The 20035-nt window shown below is 43.2% G+C and overlaps 1 protein-coding gene across 2 annotated transcripts in view; it reads right to left on the bottom strand.

Annotated features, from left to right (window-relative positions):
- Positions 1-20035, bottom strand: part of RPN2 (ribophorin II) — a 214058-nt gene that overhangs the window by 37397 nt on the left and 156626 nt on the right. For both annotated transcript variants that reach the window (XM_069243724.1, XM_069243725.1), the window contains exons 13-15: positions 19920-20006; positions 9502-9597; positions 8443-8518 (exon numbers count right to left, since the gene is read on the bottom strand). In XM_069243724.1, the coding sequence (XP_069099825.1) occupies positions 8443-8518; positions 9502-9597; positions 19920-20006 (259 nt within the window). The remainder of the gene's footprint in view (positions 1-8442; positions 8519-9501; positions 9598-19919; positions 20007-20035) is intronic.

Raw genomic sequence — 20035 nt, 5'->3', positions numbered from 1 at the left:
TTGGTAGTTTGATATGAGGTACTACCGACAGGTCCAGTAGTGTTGTATACCATGGTTGGCAAACCCAGGTTGGTGCTATTAGTATTATTTTTAGATTGTTTTGACTCAATTTGTTTACCAGATAAGAAAGGAGTGGGAGAGGGGAAAAGCGTAGGCAAATATCCCTGACCAACTCATCCATAACGCATTGCCTTTGGACTGAGGGTGTGGATACCTGGACGCGAAGTTTTGGCATTTTGCGTTTTCTTTTGTTGCGAATAGGTCTATTTCTGGTGTTCCCCAGCGTAGAAAGTAAGTTTGTAGTATCTGGGGATGAATTTCCCATTCGTGTCTCTGTTGGTGATCTCGACAGATTGTCGGCCAACTGGTTTTGAATCCGTGGGATGTACTGTGCTATTAGGCGAATGTGATTGTGAATCGCCCAATGCCAAATCTTTTGTGCTAAGAGACACAGTTGTGATGAGTGTGTCCCTCCTTGTTTAAGTAATACATTGTTGTCATGTTGACTGTTTTGACAAGAATGTGTTTGTGGACTATTAGCGGTTGAAATGCTTACAATGCTAGAAACACTGCTAACAGCTCTAAATGATTTATATGCAGTTGCCTTTGTTGAACGTCCCATTGTCCCTGTATACTGTGCTGGTTGAGGTGTGCTCCCCACCCCATCATGGAAGCATCTGTTGTGATCACGTATTGAGGCACTGGGTCTTGGAATGGCCGCCCTTGGTTTAAATTTATAGGATTCCAACATTGAAGCGAGAAGTGTGTTTGGCGGTCTATCAACACTAGATCTTGAAGTTGACCCTGTGCTTGTGTCCATTGTGTTGCTAGGCACTGTTGTAAGGGCCGCATGTGTAGTCTTGCGTTTGGGATAATGGCTATGCATGAAGACATCATGCCTAGGAGTTTCATTACAAACCTCACTTGATAGTGTTGGTTTGGGTACATGTTAAGTATTAAATTTTTGGAAGGCATGTACTTTTTGTGGACTTGGAGTGGCAATCCCCTTTTGTGTGTTGATTGTTGCTCCTAAGTATTGTTGTATTTGACACGGTTGTAGATGTGATTTTTGGTAGTTTATAGAGAACCCTAGTTTGTGAAGGGTTTCTATGACGTATTTTGTGTGTAGAAGACACTATTGCTGAGTGCTGGTCTTTATTAACCAATCGTCTAAGTAAGGGAATACGTGCATGTGCTGTCTCCTGATGTGAGCAGCTACTACTGCAAGGCATTTTGTGAATACCCTTGGGGCTGTGGGTATGCCGAATGGTAACACTTTGAATTGGTAATGCACGCCTTGGATTACAAACCTCAAGTATTTCTTGTGGGAAGGATGTATGGGTGTGTGGAAATAAGCATCCTTGAGATCTAATGTTGACATGTAGTCCTGTTGTTTGAGCAAGGGAATCACGTCTTGAAGTGTCACCATGTGAAAGTGATCTGATTTGATGTAAAGATTCAGTGTTCGGAGGTCTAATATGGGTCTCAGTGTTTTGTCCTTTTTTAGAATTAGGAAATACAGGGAGTAAACACCTGTTCCTTTTTGATGGTTGGGTACTAGTTCTATTGCTTCTTTTTGTAACAATGCTTGGACTTCTAGTTGTAACAGGTCTAAGTGTTGTTTGGACATATTGTGTGTTCTTGGAGGCACATCTGGTGGCAAATGTAGGAATTCTATGCATTAACCATGTTGGATAATGGCTAGGACCCACGCGTCCGTAGTTATGTGTTCCCAATTGTGGTAATAATCTGTAAGTCTCCCCCCCAATGGTGTTGTGTGGTGGGGGTTTGTGACATTGAAGTCACTGTTTGGTTTGTGGGGTTTTTGGGCTCTGGAATTTCCCTCTTGTTTTAGGGAACTGTCCACCCCTATATTGTCCTCGAAAACCTCCTCTCTGATACTGGCCCTGATATGCAGGTCTGACTTGTGAGGTGGAAGGCTCTGTGGTTTGGGCCCGAAACCCCCCCTCTAAAGTGCGGCTTCCTAAAAGTGCCTCTGCTCTGTGGGGAGTAAAGTGCGCCCATGGCTTTGGCCGTGTCCGTGTCTTTTTTCAGTTTTTCTATCACCGTATCCACCTCCGGCCCAAACAATTGTTGTTCGTTGAAAGGCATATTCAGCACAGCCTGTTGGATTTCTGGTTTAAATCCGGAGATTCGTAACCACGCGTGTCTATGAATGGTTACTGCCGTGTTCACTGTCCTTGCCGCCGTGTCTGCTGAGTCCATAGCCGACCTTATTTGGTTGTTCGAGATAGCTTGGCCCTCCTCAACAACCTATTGGGCACGTTTGGGGAATTCTTTGGGAAGGTGTTGAATGAGATGTTGCATTTCATCCCAATGTGCCCTGTCGTATCGAGCCAGTGGAGCTTGGGAATTGGCAATCCGCCATTGATTGGCTGCCTGTGCTGCCACCCTCTTGCCTGCTGCATCGAATTTCTGACTTTCCTTCTCGGGCAGTGGTGCGTCACCTGAGGTTTGCGAATTTGCCCTTTTCCGTGCTGCTCCTACTACCACCGAATCAGGAGTTAATTGTTGTGTGATATAAACAGGGTCAGTAGGGGGAGGTTTATATTTCTTCTCCACCCTAGGCGTGATGGCTCTGCCTTTTACTGGGTCCTGAAACACTTGTTTGGCGTGTTTTAACATGCCTGGCAGCATTGGAAAGCTTTGGTATTGGCTGTGTGTAGATGACAGGGTGTTGAACAAAAAGTCGTCCTCTCTGGGCTCTGCATGCAATGCTACATTATGGAATGTAGCTGCCCTTGCAACCACCTGCATGTATGCAGTGCTGTCCTCAGGTGGTGACGGCCTTGCCGGGAAGCAATCAGGACTATTGTCTGAGACCGGTGCATTATACAAATCCTATGCATCCAGGTTATCTTGGGACATCCCCGTGTGTGTCGGTGACTGCCTCTTTGGGGATGTTGCTACCGGGGACAGATGTGGCAAGTGTGCTGGCGATTGCTGTGGCGAGAACTGTGGTGGTGTCTTTTCTTTAGCCACTTAAGCTTTTGGCTGCATTTCCGTTTTTTGGAATGAGAGCTTGCGTTTCATCTTTATTAGAGGAAGAGTTCTTATTTTCCCCGTGCCCTTTTGTATATGCAACCTCCTTTGGGTATGGTCTGGCTCTCCCATGCCCAGTTCTTGTTCGAATCTGTGACCTTGTAATTGAGTTGAAAGGCCTTGTTCTTCTGTATAGTAGCCTGGTTTCGGCTCTCGGCTGCTGGGAGGCCTTTTTTGGTGCCGATGTTTGGTCACTGTGTTTCCGGGTTAAGCCATGGCCTGTTAGCAGTGGCGTCCCCTTGGCCTTCATTATTTTGGAGTGAGTTTTGGCCAGGGCAGGTTTACTCACAGTTTGCTGCGTTTTCCGCTGCTCACTCTCGGACTCGTCCGAGTCCAAATGGAGAATATCTCCTCTTCTGCGACGTCGATGTGCCCGGCCGGTGTTGACGTCATCTGGAGTTTGAGCTCTTCGATCTCGCAGTGTTTTCTTTGGATCGAAATGCCCGACAGGCCTCGCAAGTATCCTCTTTATGTTCGGGGGACAAAAACAGATTACAGACCAAATGTTGGTCTGTATAAGGATACTTTGCGTGCCAGTTGAGGCAGAAGCGGAAGGGGGTCCGGTCCATGAGGTTTGAAGATGGACACGGTCGGGCCGACCAGGCCCCGCCGAGGAGTGGAAGCCCCAAAGGGCCACCAGAGCTCTTCTTTCTTCGGTGTCGATGTGCTAGCACTAACCCGGTACTGAGCGCAAACAATACCGTCAAACTTTCCGATGGATAACTATCTTTTCCGAACCGAAATACGGAGCGAAGAGGAACACGTCCGAACCCGATGGCGGAAAGAAATCAATCTAAGATGGGGTCGACACCCATGCGCAATGGAGCCGAAAGGGAGGAGTCCCTCGGTCTTGTGACTCGAAAAGACTTCTTTGAAGAAAAACAACTTGTAACACTCCGAGCCCAACACTTTTGTTTAAAGATTTTAGTAGGTGGAGACCCAGCGTCTAAAGTTTCTTGCAAAGATAATTTTCTTTTGATTGTTGGAGGAGAGGCTACGATCCTTCCTGTGACCTTTTGTATATGGATCTTTCACTGCTTAGCGTCCATAACCTCCAATATGGGCTGTATCTCTGATGACTCCTCAGTAGCTGGAGCATATCTACCAGCGACAGGTTTCAGCTCCGAAAGCTTGGATACCGAATGCTTGAGGCGAGCCGAAAATGTCTGCTCCGAAAGAGCTATCACTTTTTTCGGCTCGGAGGTGGAAGAGTCAGATTTTCGGCTCGGTACCAAAACAGATGCGGCATACTGTTTTGCTGGATGCCGAATGCACTTTTTTTTCCGGTGCAGAACCCAAGGATTCGTCTTCCGAATGTATTTTTCGGGTCTGACCACGGCTCGAAGGCAGGAGGACCGAAGACCCATGCAGAAGCCTTTTTAATTGTCTTTGGGTGGTGTGACTGGGCTGGTGTACTCATGTACTGTGCCGGTGTGTGGATCGAATGTCGACATCGGACTCTTGATCTGAATCGGAGTCTGCAATGGAAACAGTTGCACTCTGTGCTACTACTTCTTGCACGTGCACGTGTTCGTCCCCGAAAATGTCGGGTTTGTGCTATGAGGACTTGGACACCATATCCATTTGACGTGCTCTTTGATCCCTAAGAGTCTTTTTGGATCAAAACGATCAGCAAGCATCACAGTTTTCTCCTCTGTGATCCGGAGACAGGCAGAGATTGCACACCAAATGTCGATTGGTGTATGGAATTTGGGGTGACACAGAGGGCAAAACCGAAACAGAGTCTGTTCCATCAGCCTAACAATGTTCAACTACTGCATGTCGAAGTAGGCCCAAAAGGGCGAGGTTGCCCATAAGGGTATGTAATCAACCCAGACGACTACAATCGGATCAACTATAAGAGTGGAAAACGTGATCAAATCTATACCGACATTTATAGAAAGTAAGAAAAACGTTCAGAAAATACCGAACAGATATCCCAGAGCAAGAGGTAACACATCCAAACCCGACAGAGGAAAGAAAACAATCTAACAAAGGACTCGATGCGCAGGCGCAGTATCACCAAGAGGAGGAGCCACTCAATCCCATGACTCAGGGGGCGGGGGGATTTTTTTCGAAGAAAAACAACTTGTAACACTCCGACGTCCAGACTGCATCATATCTGTCTTCTCTAGAGAGATTTTTGGAATAAGATGTCCCAAAGCATGTTTCTTTGTATGGTTTCTAGCCGTGATGAAGTCATAATTGACGGAACCTATGTTGACTAAAGAAGATCCTATGCTAGTCGACTAAGAAAAACTGGGACACCTATAACCACTGGTTTGTGATTAGTAACTACTGTAACAGGGAGTGCTTGAGGACTCTGGATTCATTATTCAGGAGGATTCCTGTATCTGAGGGGTGTCTGGTTGCCACTCCTACCCTTTGAAGCACTGACAACTTTTATGTGTAAGAAAAATTCTGGGATTGGACATTATAAATGTGTAACTGCAACATCCTAGTTGCCCCCATTTTGGATCTACGTTTTTACTGTAGAGACAGAGATGACTCTGGGACTCAAATGCTTACTCTGAAGTCTGCATGCTTTAAATGATTTGCCCTCCAGGAATTCTTGTAATGGTTGCATGTGTAGTCTGGCATTAAGGACTATGAATATCTAAGTGGCCATGGATACCAGATGACCACCGGATAAAGATTTCAGTTTACATGCTGAAATTGATACAAGTAAGACAATCCTTCACACTAGGCAACCTATGTGTCTTAGGACTGCTAGTAAATATTGGATTACTTGGATTTGTTATCAGAGTTCACTATTCACCCTTGATTTGTAGACCCAGACCTTGAAGCTGTGCAAGTCATTTTATGGTAAGGTCAGTAATTTCAGTTTATAAATCACCTAGAGAAATCAATCGACAGGGTAGAGGTGGATGAATATGCCACAGCGGTGGAGAAAGACTGTTCACATTGCTAAGCCATTAGAGGAGGGTCAGAAGCAGATTCACGCCAAAAGAGAGCTCTTTATTATTCAATGTTTTGGATCAGTAATCTTAGAAGCTCTCATTACATGTGAAAATGAGGCATGTTAATGGCACATGTGCTGCCTTTGCATTGATGGCAGATCTGATATACAGTGGAGTAGGGGTGGGTGGAATTGGCAGATTTTGATTCTGCGGAATTCCAGTACAATTCCACAAGATTCCATGAGATTCTGCAACAAAGTGTGCATTTGGCACTATTTACTTAGCACAAAATGCACCCTCACGTCCAACAATGAATGCAAGAATGCATTTTGCGGTAAGAAGACAGCAATGCCAAACACCACGCGACGCCCTTACATACTCTGAAGTGATTACTGCACAGTATGTAAGGGAGCCACTGCTGAGTCGTATGCAGTGGTTCCTAAACATTAGAAACCACTGCATATCACTCTGCAGTGAATACCCCTTGATGCCCTTACATACTCTGCAGTATTTACTGCAGAGTTTGTAAAGGCACCAAGGGGTATGCACTGCTGTGCAGTGATTTTTTAAACAGGATCAGAAGAGGGTACAGTCCCCTCTAGGGTTAAATATCACTGTAGATTAAAGTGTTATCTGCTGTGGTTTCTCAACAGAGAGGCAGCTCCTTCTTCCAGCCCTCTTTAGAAACATGAATTTATTGCAGATTAATTCCGCAGGAGGAGTGGGGGAATTTATAAGTAATTATGTGATACAAGAGAAATGCAAAATTATAAAATTCCTCTGATTCCGCCAGCAGAATTTATAATTCTGTCTAAGCCCGCTAAACATCCTGAATTTCTCCTCGAGTCATTTGTTAGCTTTCTATGATCAATGATTGATTGGAATCTCCAACTTGTGGAATTTGTTTTGGGCTAAGAAGGAGCAGCATTAAATGCTTTTGATGTACTGGAAATTTTTCAACCGCATTGTTTTGTCTGTTAGGAGTGACTGTACATTCTACTCCAGGGGCAGCAGAAAAATGGCCTGATGGCCTACTGCTATTTATGTAGGGTGCAGGGTGGAGGCATTTCATTTTGTATCTATTTTGCACAACAGAGTGCGCTCTTCTGTCTTGGTATCCTTTGCTATGCTGAGGTAAGACTGAAAATACTTCCTGCCATTGTGGTTTTGGGAACGGATGCAACAAGAAGGCTCTTGTTTTGGGGACGGCATCTTTCCTCTGCCTACAGAAAGTTCTTGGTCCTCTGGGGCATCACTGGCACTGAAAACAAAACACTTGCAACTGTATCAGAAACCTGCAACAGATATTTGGCTTTACCTATGCTAGGTATGAATACATTGTTGGCAAAGTCTGTAACTAGTGTTATAGATTTTTCTGGAACTACTTTGTTTCACATACACCCGTATAAATAAGTCTTAATGACCATCTTTGTTCTTTAGATCTCATTAGTACTAGGGGGAGAAGGCTTTAAATGAAATAGAAAAATGCATGAAACATAATACTGAACTAATGATTCTATATTAAGTGATCATACCATTGTTAAGAATTACTTCCTCTGTGAGCAGGTTCACAAATTGTTACACTGACTACCAGAAGCTGCTATTCTGACCATCTAAAAATATGAATATCTAGCTGTTGTCATAGCAGTCACCAACATATGGCATATTTTCCGGTTCAAACAGACTATCTGCCTGCTGTCCTTTTAAATTGGCAGTAGAAGTTGAGACTAACACATTTTATTCCCTCTTAGCGGCTGAGACACTCCACCCAAGAATCTAGTAGTGGAATGTAAACTAACAAAGATGGTGAATGCAGAGCTTAATACTTCTCCATTTTCCTTCCATCGGTTTTAATGAAAAGGGAACTAATAAGAAGTCTGATAATCTTGAAATTCAAAGAAGTTTCCCAAGTAGGGGCTAGCCAAAAGGCTCAGCTTTGGCCTCTGTTCGTAGGGGTGTTATATCATGAATGTAATATCACATCAAGGAAATTCCTCTTGATTCCTAGAAAGATCAAATCTGGCAGATATTCTACTGTAGTATCTTTGGAAAGCAGAATTCCAAGCCTGTCTTTCTCAATGGTGCTCCTTCTCTAGCCTTTTTCCCTTGCAGCTATTTGGAAAGTCTACCTCTTGACCTCTCTTGCCTGTGACGTGAGTTGTTATCCTTTTGAACTGGTATCCGTACTGGTGATCTTGAAACAGTGAATGGAAGCTCAGGACCAGACTGAGATGGTTTCATCACTGGTGGTGGGTTTGGGTCAGTGTCTTCCTCTAACTCAGGACATGAAAGGAGCTCCTTATTACATGGTGCCACAAGATCCTGAGATGAGATGACACTTGTATTGCTCAGTGTCAGGGTTTGCGGTCTCGATGGGGGAAACCATTATTTACCTCAAGAAGCCCAAAATGGCATCTGCCCTGAAAAGAGGGGTGAAGCAGCATCTCATATCACCTACCAGCATGACCTAGATGAAAAAGTATGGTGCTCGGAGCAAAGCTGAAATTTGAAATGTTGGCACCGATCTTGATCCACTGGGGAAAAAGAAGAAAAAAATAAGATAAAACAAAAGGCTCACAGACCATTCTGTTACTGACATTAGTGAATAGTGCTTTGAACATTTCCACTCTGTAATAACTTTAAACCACTGCTTGCCTCTGGTCTAAATAACAAATGACTTAATCATACAGTCCTTCCATGACAATGTAAAAATCTTAACAAGACAAGTGGAGGATACAGAGATACACCAATAACTAAAGATTCTAGTATGACTCAAAGGTGCGTGGGAGAGTTTCCCTGCCACATTAATTCCTGGATTATTTTGGGAGCAGTGAATTAATTTATTTAAATATACATTAAACAATATTAAGCGTAGGATTTAATATAATTTACAACAAATACAAATAACACACATTTCTCACTGTACTATATTCTTTATGAGAGGGAGATCTTCTAAGAGACTAACAACCTTAGAATAAACAAAATGTATTTCTAAGCAGTCATCTTATTTTGATTGGAAGGAGAGAAAGTTGCAGGAGACCAGTGCACAGGATCAAACTGACCGCAAACAAAAATTTAAAAAGGGGGATCTCCTTGCAGTCACTGACTACACATTTAAAAAAAATATATCAGTGGTCCAGTGACAAACTTTTCTTTATTATATAAATACTATGTGATGGCCATAATACAGTGCCATTGTTCAGTTTTATTGTTTGCCAGCAAGCATATTCATATACTGTGTGAGCCAAAGCATTAAATGTTCTCTCACAAAGCAGTAATAGACAAAATTACATTGACTGTCACACTGTACCAATGAAATACAGAATCAGTGTGCATTAGAGACATCCAAAATGTCACTGGCAGTTAGTGAAGCATCACATTAAATAGGACAAGTACCTTTAATAACCCACTACCAGTCCATGTGGGGGTGGCAGGGGCAGCAAGGGCTACACTACTGGTGTGAAACAGCATAAGACCAGGGACCACTTGAAATAAACATTTCTGAATAAGTACTCACCAGGATGAAGAGCAGCAGCAAAGGCGACAGCACTAGGGCAGTGAAAGTGTTGGACACCACAGTAGGAGGTCTCTTCTCGGGCTCTCGGAACAGGTGCTGAAGATTGACAAAACATACAGAAGTTATTCTGGTCCACAACCCCTATGTTAAATGATTCAAGTCGAATAAAGATGAGTTACTGAGGGGCCAATCGAATAAGTTGATATCTTTACATTCTCTTAAAAAAAAAACGTTGCAAACTATCTGTAATTCTCAGGTAACTGTTAGTTCTGTGCCAATGGAGATTTTTAGCAGATCTACACCAGTAACCTTTTGATCCTACAACTTACAAAAATATCAATAATCAAGTTAAAAAGCAAATCTATGTTTAGTTTATTCTTTTACCGTGAACACTCTCACAAGTCATAGGTAAAAAACACATTGACAGTTTTTGTGGCAGAACTTTAAATATGTCTATCAATCAATCTGTCATGAATTCTCAGATTGTGGTGCAAACCATTGTGATAAAGAAGAAGGAAGAAACATGACAAAAAAGACAAACCAGAAACTGAGGAGGAGATGCAAATCTTTAATTAAATTGATTTTTCAGTGAACTAAGACATCAATCTCTGTTCTGGGGCCAGAAACCAAGATTAGTGCCTGGTATAGGAGTGAAACGTTCCTTGGTATGAGATCTTGCAAATACAATTGACCAAAATATTTTATGTGAAAGTAGCAATAGCTGCCGTACTTGTGAGGGACTGGGCTAGTCAACACTAAAGATACAACATTATTTGACTACGGACTAGACAAGCATAGTTAACATTCACTTAAAAGAAACAGTTACAAACCCGAGATAATGACACTGGCACAAAACGAAAGGGTTACTTACCAGTCCGAGTAGTTTTGCAGCTTTAGGAGTTTTCTAGATTCACATGCTGTGCATTATTCCGCCATCTACTGGTTGGGTCCAGAATTATCTTTTCTTTTTTTCGTATGGGCGTCATCGACCACCATTTGGTGGTATGTCCATGCCCTTGTATGAAGTCAGGCGGTGCTCTGGATGTTCCTGTGTGTAGCTGCTATCTTCAGATTTGTTTTTTTCTTACTTTCCTGGTTCACTTCCCTCTTGTTCTTTTCTTTCCCACCTGGTTGCGTCCTCTCCCATTTCCAGTGAGGTGGAGAGGTTGCATGTGAATCTAGAAAATTTCAAACTGCGAAACTACTCCTGCTGGTTAGTAACCTTTTCATTTTGCAGCATTAATCCTTTTCTGGATTCACATGTATGTATGCATTAGATATATAGCTGTATCCCCTCCCAGGGGTTGGTTGGAATGAAATGAGAAGTTTAGGAGGCTGGCAGGGTTTGTAGTGGGTACCAAAGGTACTTGCACCTTATACCAGGTCCAGTTATCCCTTATTAGTGACATGTAGTCAGTGTCTAGAAGCCAAGCTGTCTAGAGGTAGCTGTAGTCAGAGCAGCCAAGGTTAAAATAGGAGGCATGCAAAGCTTTTGCAATACCACTGTAGTCACACCGTACTCACACACATGAAAGACAATACTCAGTGTTACAAAACATAAAGGTACTTTATTTTAGAGACCATGCTAAATATATCTAGAGGCTAGACTTCCTTAGGAGGTAAGTATTATACACAAAATATACACCAGTAACCAAAATCAGGTAAGTAAAGTCATAAAATGGTGCAAACCGTGAAAATTACAATAGGTTGCAATGGGCCTAGGGGGAACACAAACCATATACTAAAATAGTGGAAGGCGAATGTCAGTTTCCCACCTAGGCAAGTGTAGTGTGTAGAGGGGCACTGGGAGTGCAATAAAACACCAAAGGTAAGTAAAATACCCCATCCCAGAGCCCAGGAAAGTATGAGTAAAGTACAGCAAGTTTCCTAAAAACACACTAGAATTCGGGATAAAGAATAATGCAAAAACCAAGCAAGACTGCAAGACACCAACAATGGATTCCTGGACCTGAAGACGTGTACCCGTGTAGACAGGAGACCAAGTCCAAGAACCGATAAAGAGTCCAGGGAGAACAGGAGCCCCTGCTAAACCGGATGAAGGTGCAAAAGGGAAACCTCGGTTTGGAAGAAAAAGTCAGAATGCACCAAAAAAAAACAGCTGCGTGGTCCTGCTTGATGCAGGAGATGTCCGACGTTGACTAGATGAATGCAGGCCGGTATTTGTCGCTGAATTCTGCCACCAAGCCTTGGCTCACACAAAAAATGGGTTTGGAGGGAAAAGGCGCTGCCAGGGCACGGGAGGGACCGGGAGGTCTCAACTCAGTATGAGGAGACAGAGGGGGCTCTCAGCACTTCAGAGAGCCCTCGGAAGACCAGGCAGCACCCACAGGAGTCCCAAAACACAGGGATGAAGGAGTTCCAAAAGGCGTACATTGTAGCACTACACAAAGGGATCCCACGCCGCCGGAGAATAACTCAGGGAGCTGATCGTGGCAGGATAGGGTGTTGGGGACCTTGGCTAGACTGTGCACAAAGGAATTCATGGAAAAGCACACAGAAGTCCTAGAAGCTGCAAAACACGCGGTGCACAGGGGTACTGTCTGGCACCAAATTTGGACAGCTGGACATTTGGACAGTCAGGGTCACTTTAGTCACCACCTGTGTTCCAGGATCCACGCTCGTCAGGAGAGGGGAGCCAGAAAAACGCTCGTCGCTGCAGGGAGGTGCCTGCTGAGGCAGGGAAATGACTCAGTCACTCGGGAGATTCCTTCAATTCTTCTGGTGCAGGCTGAAGACAGGCAGTCGTTTGAGGATGCACGACCTGGAAACGGTTGCAGTTGCTGGCAGGAGCTGGAGTTACAGAGTTGCAGTAGTCGCCATGGCTACTTTGTTGCAAGTCGTAGAGTTCCTGTAGCAGTTCTGCGGTTGATCTGACTGTAGAAGGTGAAGCAAAGGATGCAGAGGAGACCTGATGGCGTCTTGCTATCCAAATCTGAAGAAACACCCAGGGGAGAGACCCTAAATAGCCTTTGGAGGGGATAGGCCACCTTACCAGGTAGGCGCCGATCAGGAGGGGTCTCGGACGTCACCTTCTGGCACTTGCCATTAAGATGCTCCCAGAGTGCCCCACCACCTTGGAATCCAAGATGGCAAAACCCAGGGACACTCTGGATGAGCTCTGGGCACCACCCCTGGGGTGGTGATAGACAGGGGAGTGGTCACTCCCCATTCCTTTGTCCAGTTTCGCACCAGAGCAGGGACTGGGGGTCTCGGAACCGGTGTCGACTGGATTATCCAAGGAGTGCACCATCTGTCCCCTTCAGAGCATTTCCAGGGTCTCTGGGAGGGTACCCCTCCCCCATGCCTGTAACACTTATCTCCAAAGGGAGAGGGTGTAACACCCCTCTCCTAAAGGAAATGCATTGTGCTGCCCTCCTGGAATTGAGCTGATCAAGCCCTAGGCGGGCAGAAGCCTGTCTGTGAGGTGGCAGCAAATGGGGCTGCAGTGAGAAACTCAGACAGGTGGTTTGGAAGTACTGGAGGTCCATGGTGGAGCCCCCAGAGTGCATGGGATTGTAAAACCAATACTGGAATCAGCACTGGGGTACAATTCCCAGTTGTTAGACACCTTACAAGGCCATATTCAGAGTTACCATTGTGAAGCTACATGTAGGTATTGATCTATATGTAGCGCATGTGTTTAATGGTGTCCCGTCACTCACAAAGTCGGGGATAATAGGCCTGGACAATGTGGGGACACCTCTGCTAGTGTAGGGGTGCCCTCACACACAGGTACTTAGCACCCAGCCTTCAGGGTTGGAAGACCTGATGTATAGGTGACTTATAAGTGAACTGGGGCGGTGTCTATGGCTGTGAAATAGTGCATGTGCAGTTTCACACAGGCTGCAATGGCAGTCCTGAGGAAGCCTTTGTATGGACTCCTTATGGGTTGCAAAAGGAATGCTGCAGCCCATAAGGCTCCCCTGAAACCCCAAAGCCCTGGGTACCCATGTACAATATACTAGGGACTTATAAGTGGGGACCAGTGTGCCAATTTGGAGTGAAATATGGAGTCACCAAACTGTAGTGACAAATTTAAAAACAGGGAGAGCCTGAGCACTGGAGTTCTGGATCACTGGATAGCAGGACTCCAGTGACAATTTGGAAAACCGTGAAACACACTGACAAGCAGGCCATAAACCATAAGCATTGTGGTCCTGACTAGCAGTATCCAAGTGACACAGTCAAAACCACACTGAGATCAGTCAGAAATTGGGGGTAACATGCCAAAAAAGAGGGTACTTTCCTAGAAGAAGGTGTCAACAAACAGGTTGTAGTACTCTTTGTCCCACCTGTGCCTCTTTGTTCATCTAGATATCTACACAATAATGTTTTGTGAATGTGTGAGGTGATGCCCATGTTGCTTCTGTGCAGACTGGCGAGTATTTGGTATAAATATGTTAGCCCCAATGACAGATTGTTGACCTCTGTCCACTACGGTACAGCCTTCGTTATGGATGGTGGGATTTTAAGAGATTGTCGGAAGAGTCTTCTATTTAAAACCATTGTTTCTCCAATTCTTTCTGTAGAGGCCTCATTCTCAGTTGGATAAAGGGCACCAGTGCATGGTGGAGGACATCATCCCTAGAAGCGATTTTTAAAGGCAAACTGAAACAGACTTTCTTTTCAATAGTCGGTGTGCTAATATTGTGAATCTTCTCTCTTTCGTTTGATAAGAATGCCTTGTTTTGGAATGTATCCAAAACTAACCCCAGGAACAATATCCTTTTTGATATATGGAGGAGTGATATCTCATAGTTGACAGTTGAACCCAAGCTTTGGAACATCTGCAGACAGGCCACTGTTGCCTGAGGAATAGGGATATGAAAATAAGTATCCTATAGATCTAAGGTTGCCATGTAATCTCAGTGATTGAGGAGATGCAGGATGTCTTGAAGGGTTATCATACGAAAGGACTGTTTTAAGGTATTTGTTCAACCTTTGGAGATCTAAAATGCATCACCATTCCCCTGATTATTTCATTTTTCAGGAAAAATGGGAGTAGAAACCCATTCCTTTCTGAAAGTGTGTGACTTTCTCAATTGCTCCCTTGTGTAGCATGGTTAACATCTCTTTCTGAAGTAGATGAGGTGAGAGCGATTCTTTTGGTGGAGTGTTCAGAGGCATCTGTATGAATTCTTAAGTATGTCTGTATGTGAAGAGATCCAATTACCCCATCTGTCTGAAGTTATTTTCTGCCATTGATGGGAAATGTTGGAAATTTTAGCTGCCACAGGCTGGTGATCTGCAGAGAGTTTGTTCAGGACTTTCGAGATGACACTGTTCTCTGGCAATGTCTCTTTTTTTGAGATGCTTGCTTTCTCCTTGGTGGTTGTATGGTGTAAGCTGCTGCTGGCAGCAATCTAGAAGTCTGCTGTTGGAAGGGAGGTCTATATTGCTGCTGAAAGGGATGACAATGCTGATACTTGTGTGTATGAAAACAAGCCTCTTCCACGTGCCCCTCGAAAAGGCACCTTTCTAATTTGTAAGCTGATTAAGGATCTTGCAGCGTCTTTGTCCGTCTTTCTTGCTTGCATGGCTTGGTCAACGTGCTTGTAAACAGAGCCTCTTCACTGGATTGCATATTTCAAATTTTTGCTCTGGCCTTCAGGCCTGAATGATGAGGCCTTCAAACATCCTTGACGCCTAAGAACTACAGACCCTGGATCCAGTTGAGGCTATATCCATCGTACATCTCTAATCTCTAATGAGGTTCTCTCTCCTTCCTGCAAGATTTTCTTTGCCTCCCCTTTTTCATCTCCAGAAAGAAGATCTATATTTATGGCGATGTCTGACCACATTTGTCTGTCGTATCAGTCTAATATTGCTAGCGAATTGCTGCGCGAACCGACGTCGCTAAGACTGTCAAGAACCTTTTGTCTTATTATCAAAGCATCTGCCTTCTCTGGCAGGCGGGGTTAATATTGGTGTTGAAGGATTTTAGGACCGGCACTGGCCCCCCCCTGTGTTACCACAGCATCAGACTTTGAATGTCCAACCAAACATAGAGGCAAATCCTCAGGTTCCTTGCACTGTTTATCAATCATTGGCAGGACGGCTGATATGGTGGTAAGATTTCTCAATATTTATGCCTTCCTCCCAAACGTAAATCACTACTGGGATTGCTCTAACAGATTTTTTGTGAGTTCCTTGAAATCATACAAGAAGCAATCTGATTGCTTAATTGTTAGAGGCAACTGAAATTGTTTCTCGTATCTCTCCTTGAGACTATGGAAACCTCTGATATCATATGGTGGAGAGTTCACCGGTTGCAGAGCAGGTGAAGTGTTGGAATGAGATAATCATCTTACTTGTTGGGAATAGACTGATTATCAGGGATTTTTCCCTTCCTTTCTGTCCTCATTTGAGCAAGATGGATCAACCACAAGAGGCAATGTCAGACACCAAATTAATTCTAAGAGCTGCAGGTGATGGCATAAGGCAAGGAGTTCTCAGGGTTGGAGGTTCAAGTGGATGTATCAGAGTTGTTGAGTTTGCGGGTTCTGGGAATAGTTTATAATATTCCTGTAACGTGCCCTGAAGGTGTTAAACTAGGGCTATTGGCCTGAACCATACCCTCTTGAGGTGGAGGTTGAGTGAAATGCTGAAAGTGCTCCACATACTGCTTAGGTTTTTCTATGTACTGTTGACTGGGTTCATACAAATGTTCATAGTAGTTCACCTCATCCTCCTTATGGTATTTAACATTTAGTTCAGAGGGACTGTGGGCCACTCCAGTTGGACTATCATCATCTGTATCCTCTGCATCCAGTACATGGTTTGGCTGCATATGAGATTCCTTGCTAGGGGAAGTGTGCTCTGGGCCTAATTGAGATTCCTTGCTAGGGGAAGTGTGCTCTGGGCCTAATTTTTTTCAATTTGGTTTATCTGTTGTCGATGTCTGCGCCAGTTGAGTTAACTGCAATTCTATCAGGTTCCTGGTCTGTGGTCTTACCGTCGGCGAGGGGTGTCTTTGCCAAAGTTTGTGTTGTTGACCAAGTCTTTGTTGCCACGATAACCGCTGATGGCGTTGTTGGGCTTGCCGCAACATGGACGTCACACAGTCGTGGTCGCTGGCATTTTTTTACAGAAATGTTAACGTCGACAATATCTTTGCAGCCAGCCAGGAATTTACTGTTAATGGCTCTGAGGTGGATTTTTCAGCACGGAAAGCCAGGTTCAAAAGAGTGGTACGGTCCGACACCTTGTTGTTTCTGAGATTTTTTTTTTCCCCTCCTCTTGCTGTGGGACGCACCTCTGAAGACTCCAGGAGAGTCCTTAAGGCTTTTATAGGTGCCTCTGGTAACCCCTGGCGTGACAACTCCCTTTTCCTTGACCTTTCTTTTGAGAAAGTGGAATCCTCTTTATCGTCCTACTCAGAAAAACAGGCTGCAGCCTTCGTAAAAGCCTTCACTCTATATAAGAGTTTTGGAAAAAAAGGTGCAACAGATCTTACAGTCTCTTACCTTGTAGGCAGAACGAAGGCAGAAGATACACACATTGTGAGGATTCCTTAGAGTGTAGCCTCTTTCCACAGGGTCTGATTTTTTTTTTCCTAGATGGTTCTTACATTTTACTGTCAGTCTCAGGTAAGTGGACAATTAAAGTTGTTTTTGGATTACCAAAACTTGGTTAAATGCTAAAGAACTAAGCAGAGCTATTGGAGACTCCCTTCACACAGCCTGTGGTAGAAAATCTGAGGGTTGCTGTCTCTGTAGGGAGTGTTCTAGAGGGAAGTGTCGCCTGACTGACTGGACTTTGTTTCTTTCGAAATAATGCGGATAAGCTAAACATAGTTATGTCTTGTAACCATTATAAGCTGTGTGTACTGTTTCTACGGCTTTAAAAAGTACCATGGGTCTTCTATCTCAAGACAGGGAATGATTTAAGCATGTGAATTTATGAAAGATCCAATACTTGATTTTTGCAAAAATTGTTTTCAAGATAGCAGGAAAATATAAATGCACTTAATCAGGCAATCACATAGAACAATTTCAAACATGAATGATAGGACTTGTGATTTTAAAAAGCAGTGACATATAAAATTGTTAACACTTTCAGGCTCACCCTGTGCAAAACAAGTTCAGCTGTTTGACTGTAAGCACAAGCAAAGTCTCTTATGCAGCTAAAATGGGAAACACTTTGTTTTTAATCCCCTGTCTCCTACTTTTATCTGCATGAATCTCCATAAAAACTGGCACACCAGAGCTTAAATGTCTATGCCAAGCAACAACCAAATATGGAGCAGATCTGTCCATTCGGTCAAAAGGTTTACACAAGTAAAAAAAATGCCTGTCCAATGAAAATCTTTCCTGACTCATAGCTATAAAATTGTGACTGTCAGTGCAATACAGTAGCACTGTTACTACACCAAAGTAGATAGAATGGCTTTCAGAAGTTCCAAAACTCATCAGAACCTCAAGCAAGTGAATCAATAAGTGCATCTGATATAATCCCCACATATCCCTTTATAGCAAACTGCTTAAATCAATACTTAACAGGTAACAATATAGGGATTACATGAGAAAACTATCACACAGCTGTCATGACAGCCAAAAGGGTACTATTTCACAAAAAGCATCAACAAGGCACCCAACAATCAATGGAGATCTCCAAAACCGAAATAAGCAAGCATGACTGACTTAACAATACTGTTGACTCATATAACCAGTAGCACTGCAATGACATGCGTTTCTTCAATTAAAAAATGGCAGCACTGGATATTCTGTCAAACCCCAATCTCTCCACCTCTGGGGACAGATCTACTCCAAAATCTTCGAAACCCACAACACATTAAACATGCGAGTTTCTGGCTTTCCCACAAAAACCATATTATGACCCCAATAGTCCTGTCTAACTATCAACCTACCACAAAAAATACCTTTCCTCATGGACCCACAAAAGATCCTGAATTTGCATTGACCAATAGTAGTGTGGAACACTGAGAACTATTAATCAGCACTAGAATGTTAAATGTGTTGAGTTCATCATTGTTTTAATAATCCTACTAAAGGATCTTAGCCTGACAAAGGAGAACTGAAGCCTGTGAATCTACAGAAGATACAACTCTGAAGAAGCCTTCCTTCTCAATACTCTCCTGCACATTCCACACGAGTCACCATGTAGCCCATCAGAAAAGTTTCAAATCATGTGAAATTATTTTTAACACAACAATCAGAAACGAAAGGAGTACTTTATGTGCTCCTTACATCTTTTGCATATGCTAAAAACCCTAACATTTACAAAAGTGTTATAATTTCTCACTCAATAGGTTTTATTATTTCCTCCTAAAAGCTAGTTTTTCAACAATCATTTCACTCCTGCTGTCTGTTGTTTTTTACCAAAAGATTCCAAAATCCTTGAAATAAGGTGAGTGAAGGCCTAAACTAGAGAGAACCAAAGTAATCAGAAGAAGGCGTGTGGCACTGAGTATTTCTAGTAGATGTCACCGGAGGGTCTCAGGAGATGTTTCTCAAACTCTATACAAAGTTATAAATTGCATCACAATTCAAATCCAATCTTATGGATACAATTTAAAATACAATTTGTAAATAAACAGATCCAGAATGCAAAACAGTTGGTTTAAATAATTATTGTAATATATCACAAAGCCTTCCTGCTCATGGAAGAGTAGATGATGGAGAATAAATGAGTCAACAAGAATTAACTTAAATTCTGAGCAAGAGGTCATTGGAAGGAAAATGACAGGACGCCCTGGAAGAAGTCAGATTTGAGTTTGTAAACATTCAGAATGAAGCCAGAAACAAAACATGGCTGAGAGTAATTGCCTTCCTAATGAACGGCATGCCAACCAGGAGCACTCAGACTCGTTCTAAGCAAGGTAGGTCTTTAACTCCTACTCCAAGAAACATGCTTCAATATGGAAATGCTGAGCTAAGAACCACAGATGCATTCCTCTTGAAAAAAAAAAATATATATGTCAGCTCACACTGAGTAAATTTCAAGAACCTCAAATGCTCAAACAAGGGCCAGAATTAGCCACTTTCCTGCAGGTCACAAAGGCAGAAATGTTTACCTTACTTTTTTTTTTTATTGCGTGCCAACTGTGGCATTCATAAGCATATAAAAGGTGTAATTTACTTAGACAATGACCCAATTAGCACAACAGAAAAGGATAGGCAGTAACACTATCTCACAATCAAGCAGTCCTTCTCCAGCAAGTAGGAGTAGTGTGTCGACTGTTTGACAAGAGATTTAGGGCTGCTAGAAAATTATGGATGTTTCAGCTCTGAAATGAGAAAGGCTTATAATCAAAATAGAATGTTTCTTGCCCCCCACACATGCAGCTTAAACAAATAACATTCCTTCGTACCATTACTACCAATTAGTGCGATACAAGCTTGGAAAATGGGGGCTGAGACACTAATTAGAATTACCTGGATGTCCGGTTTGGGAGCAAAAAGGGTTTTAGATTGCACAGTTGCTGGCGCATCTTCCTCTGGGAATTTGATTACAACATCAGCCTGTAAAAAAAATTTAGAAATATGGTTTT

Source organism: Pleurodeles waltl, chromosome 7 (genome assembly GCF_031143425.1).
Source record: "Pleurodeles waltl isolate 20211129_DDA chromosome 7, aPleWal1.hap1.20221129, whole genome shotgun sequence".
Classification (NCBI taxonomy): domain Eukaryota; kingdom Metazoa; phylum Chordata; class Amphibia; order Caudata; family Salamandridae; genus Pleurodeles; species Pleurodeles waltl.
This window is presented reverse-complemented; position numbering and strand designations above follow the sequence as displayed.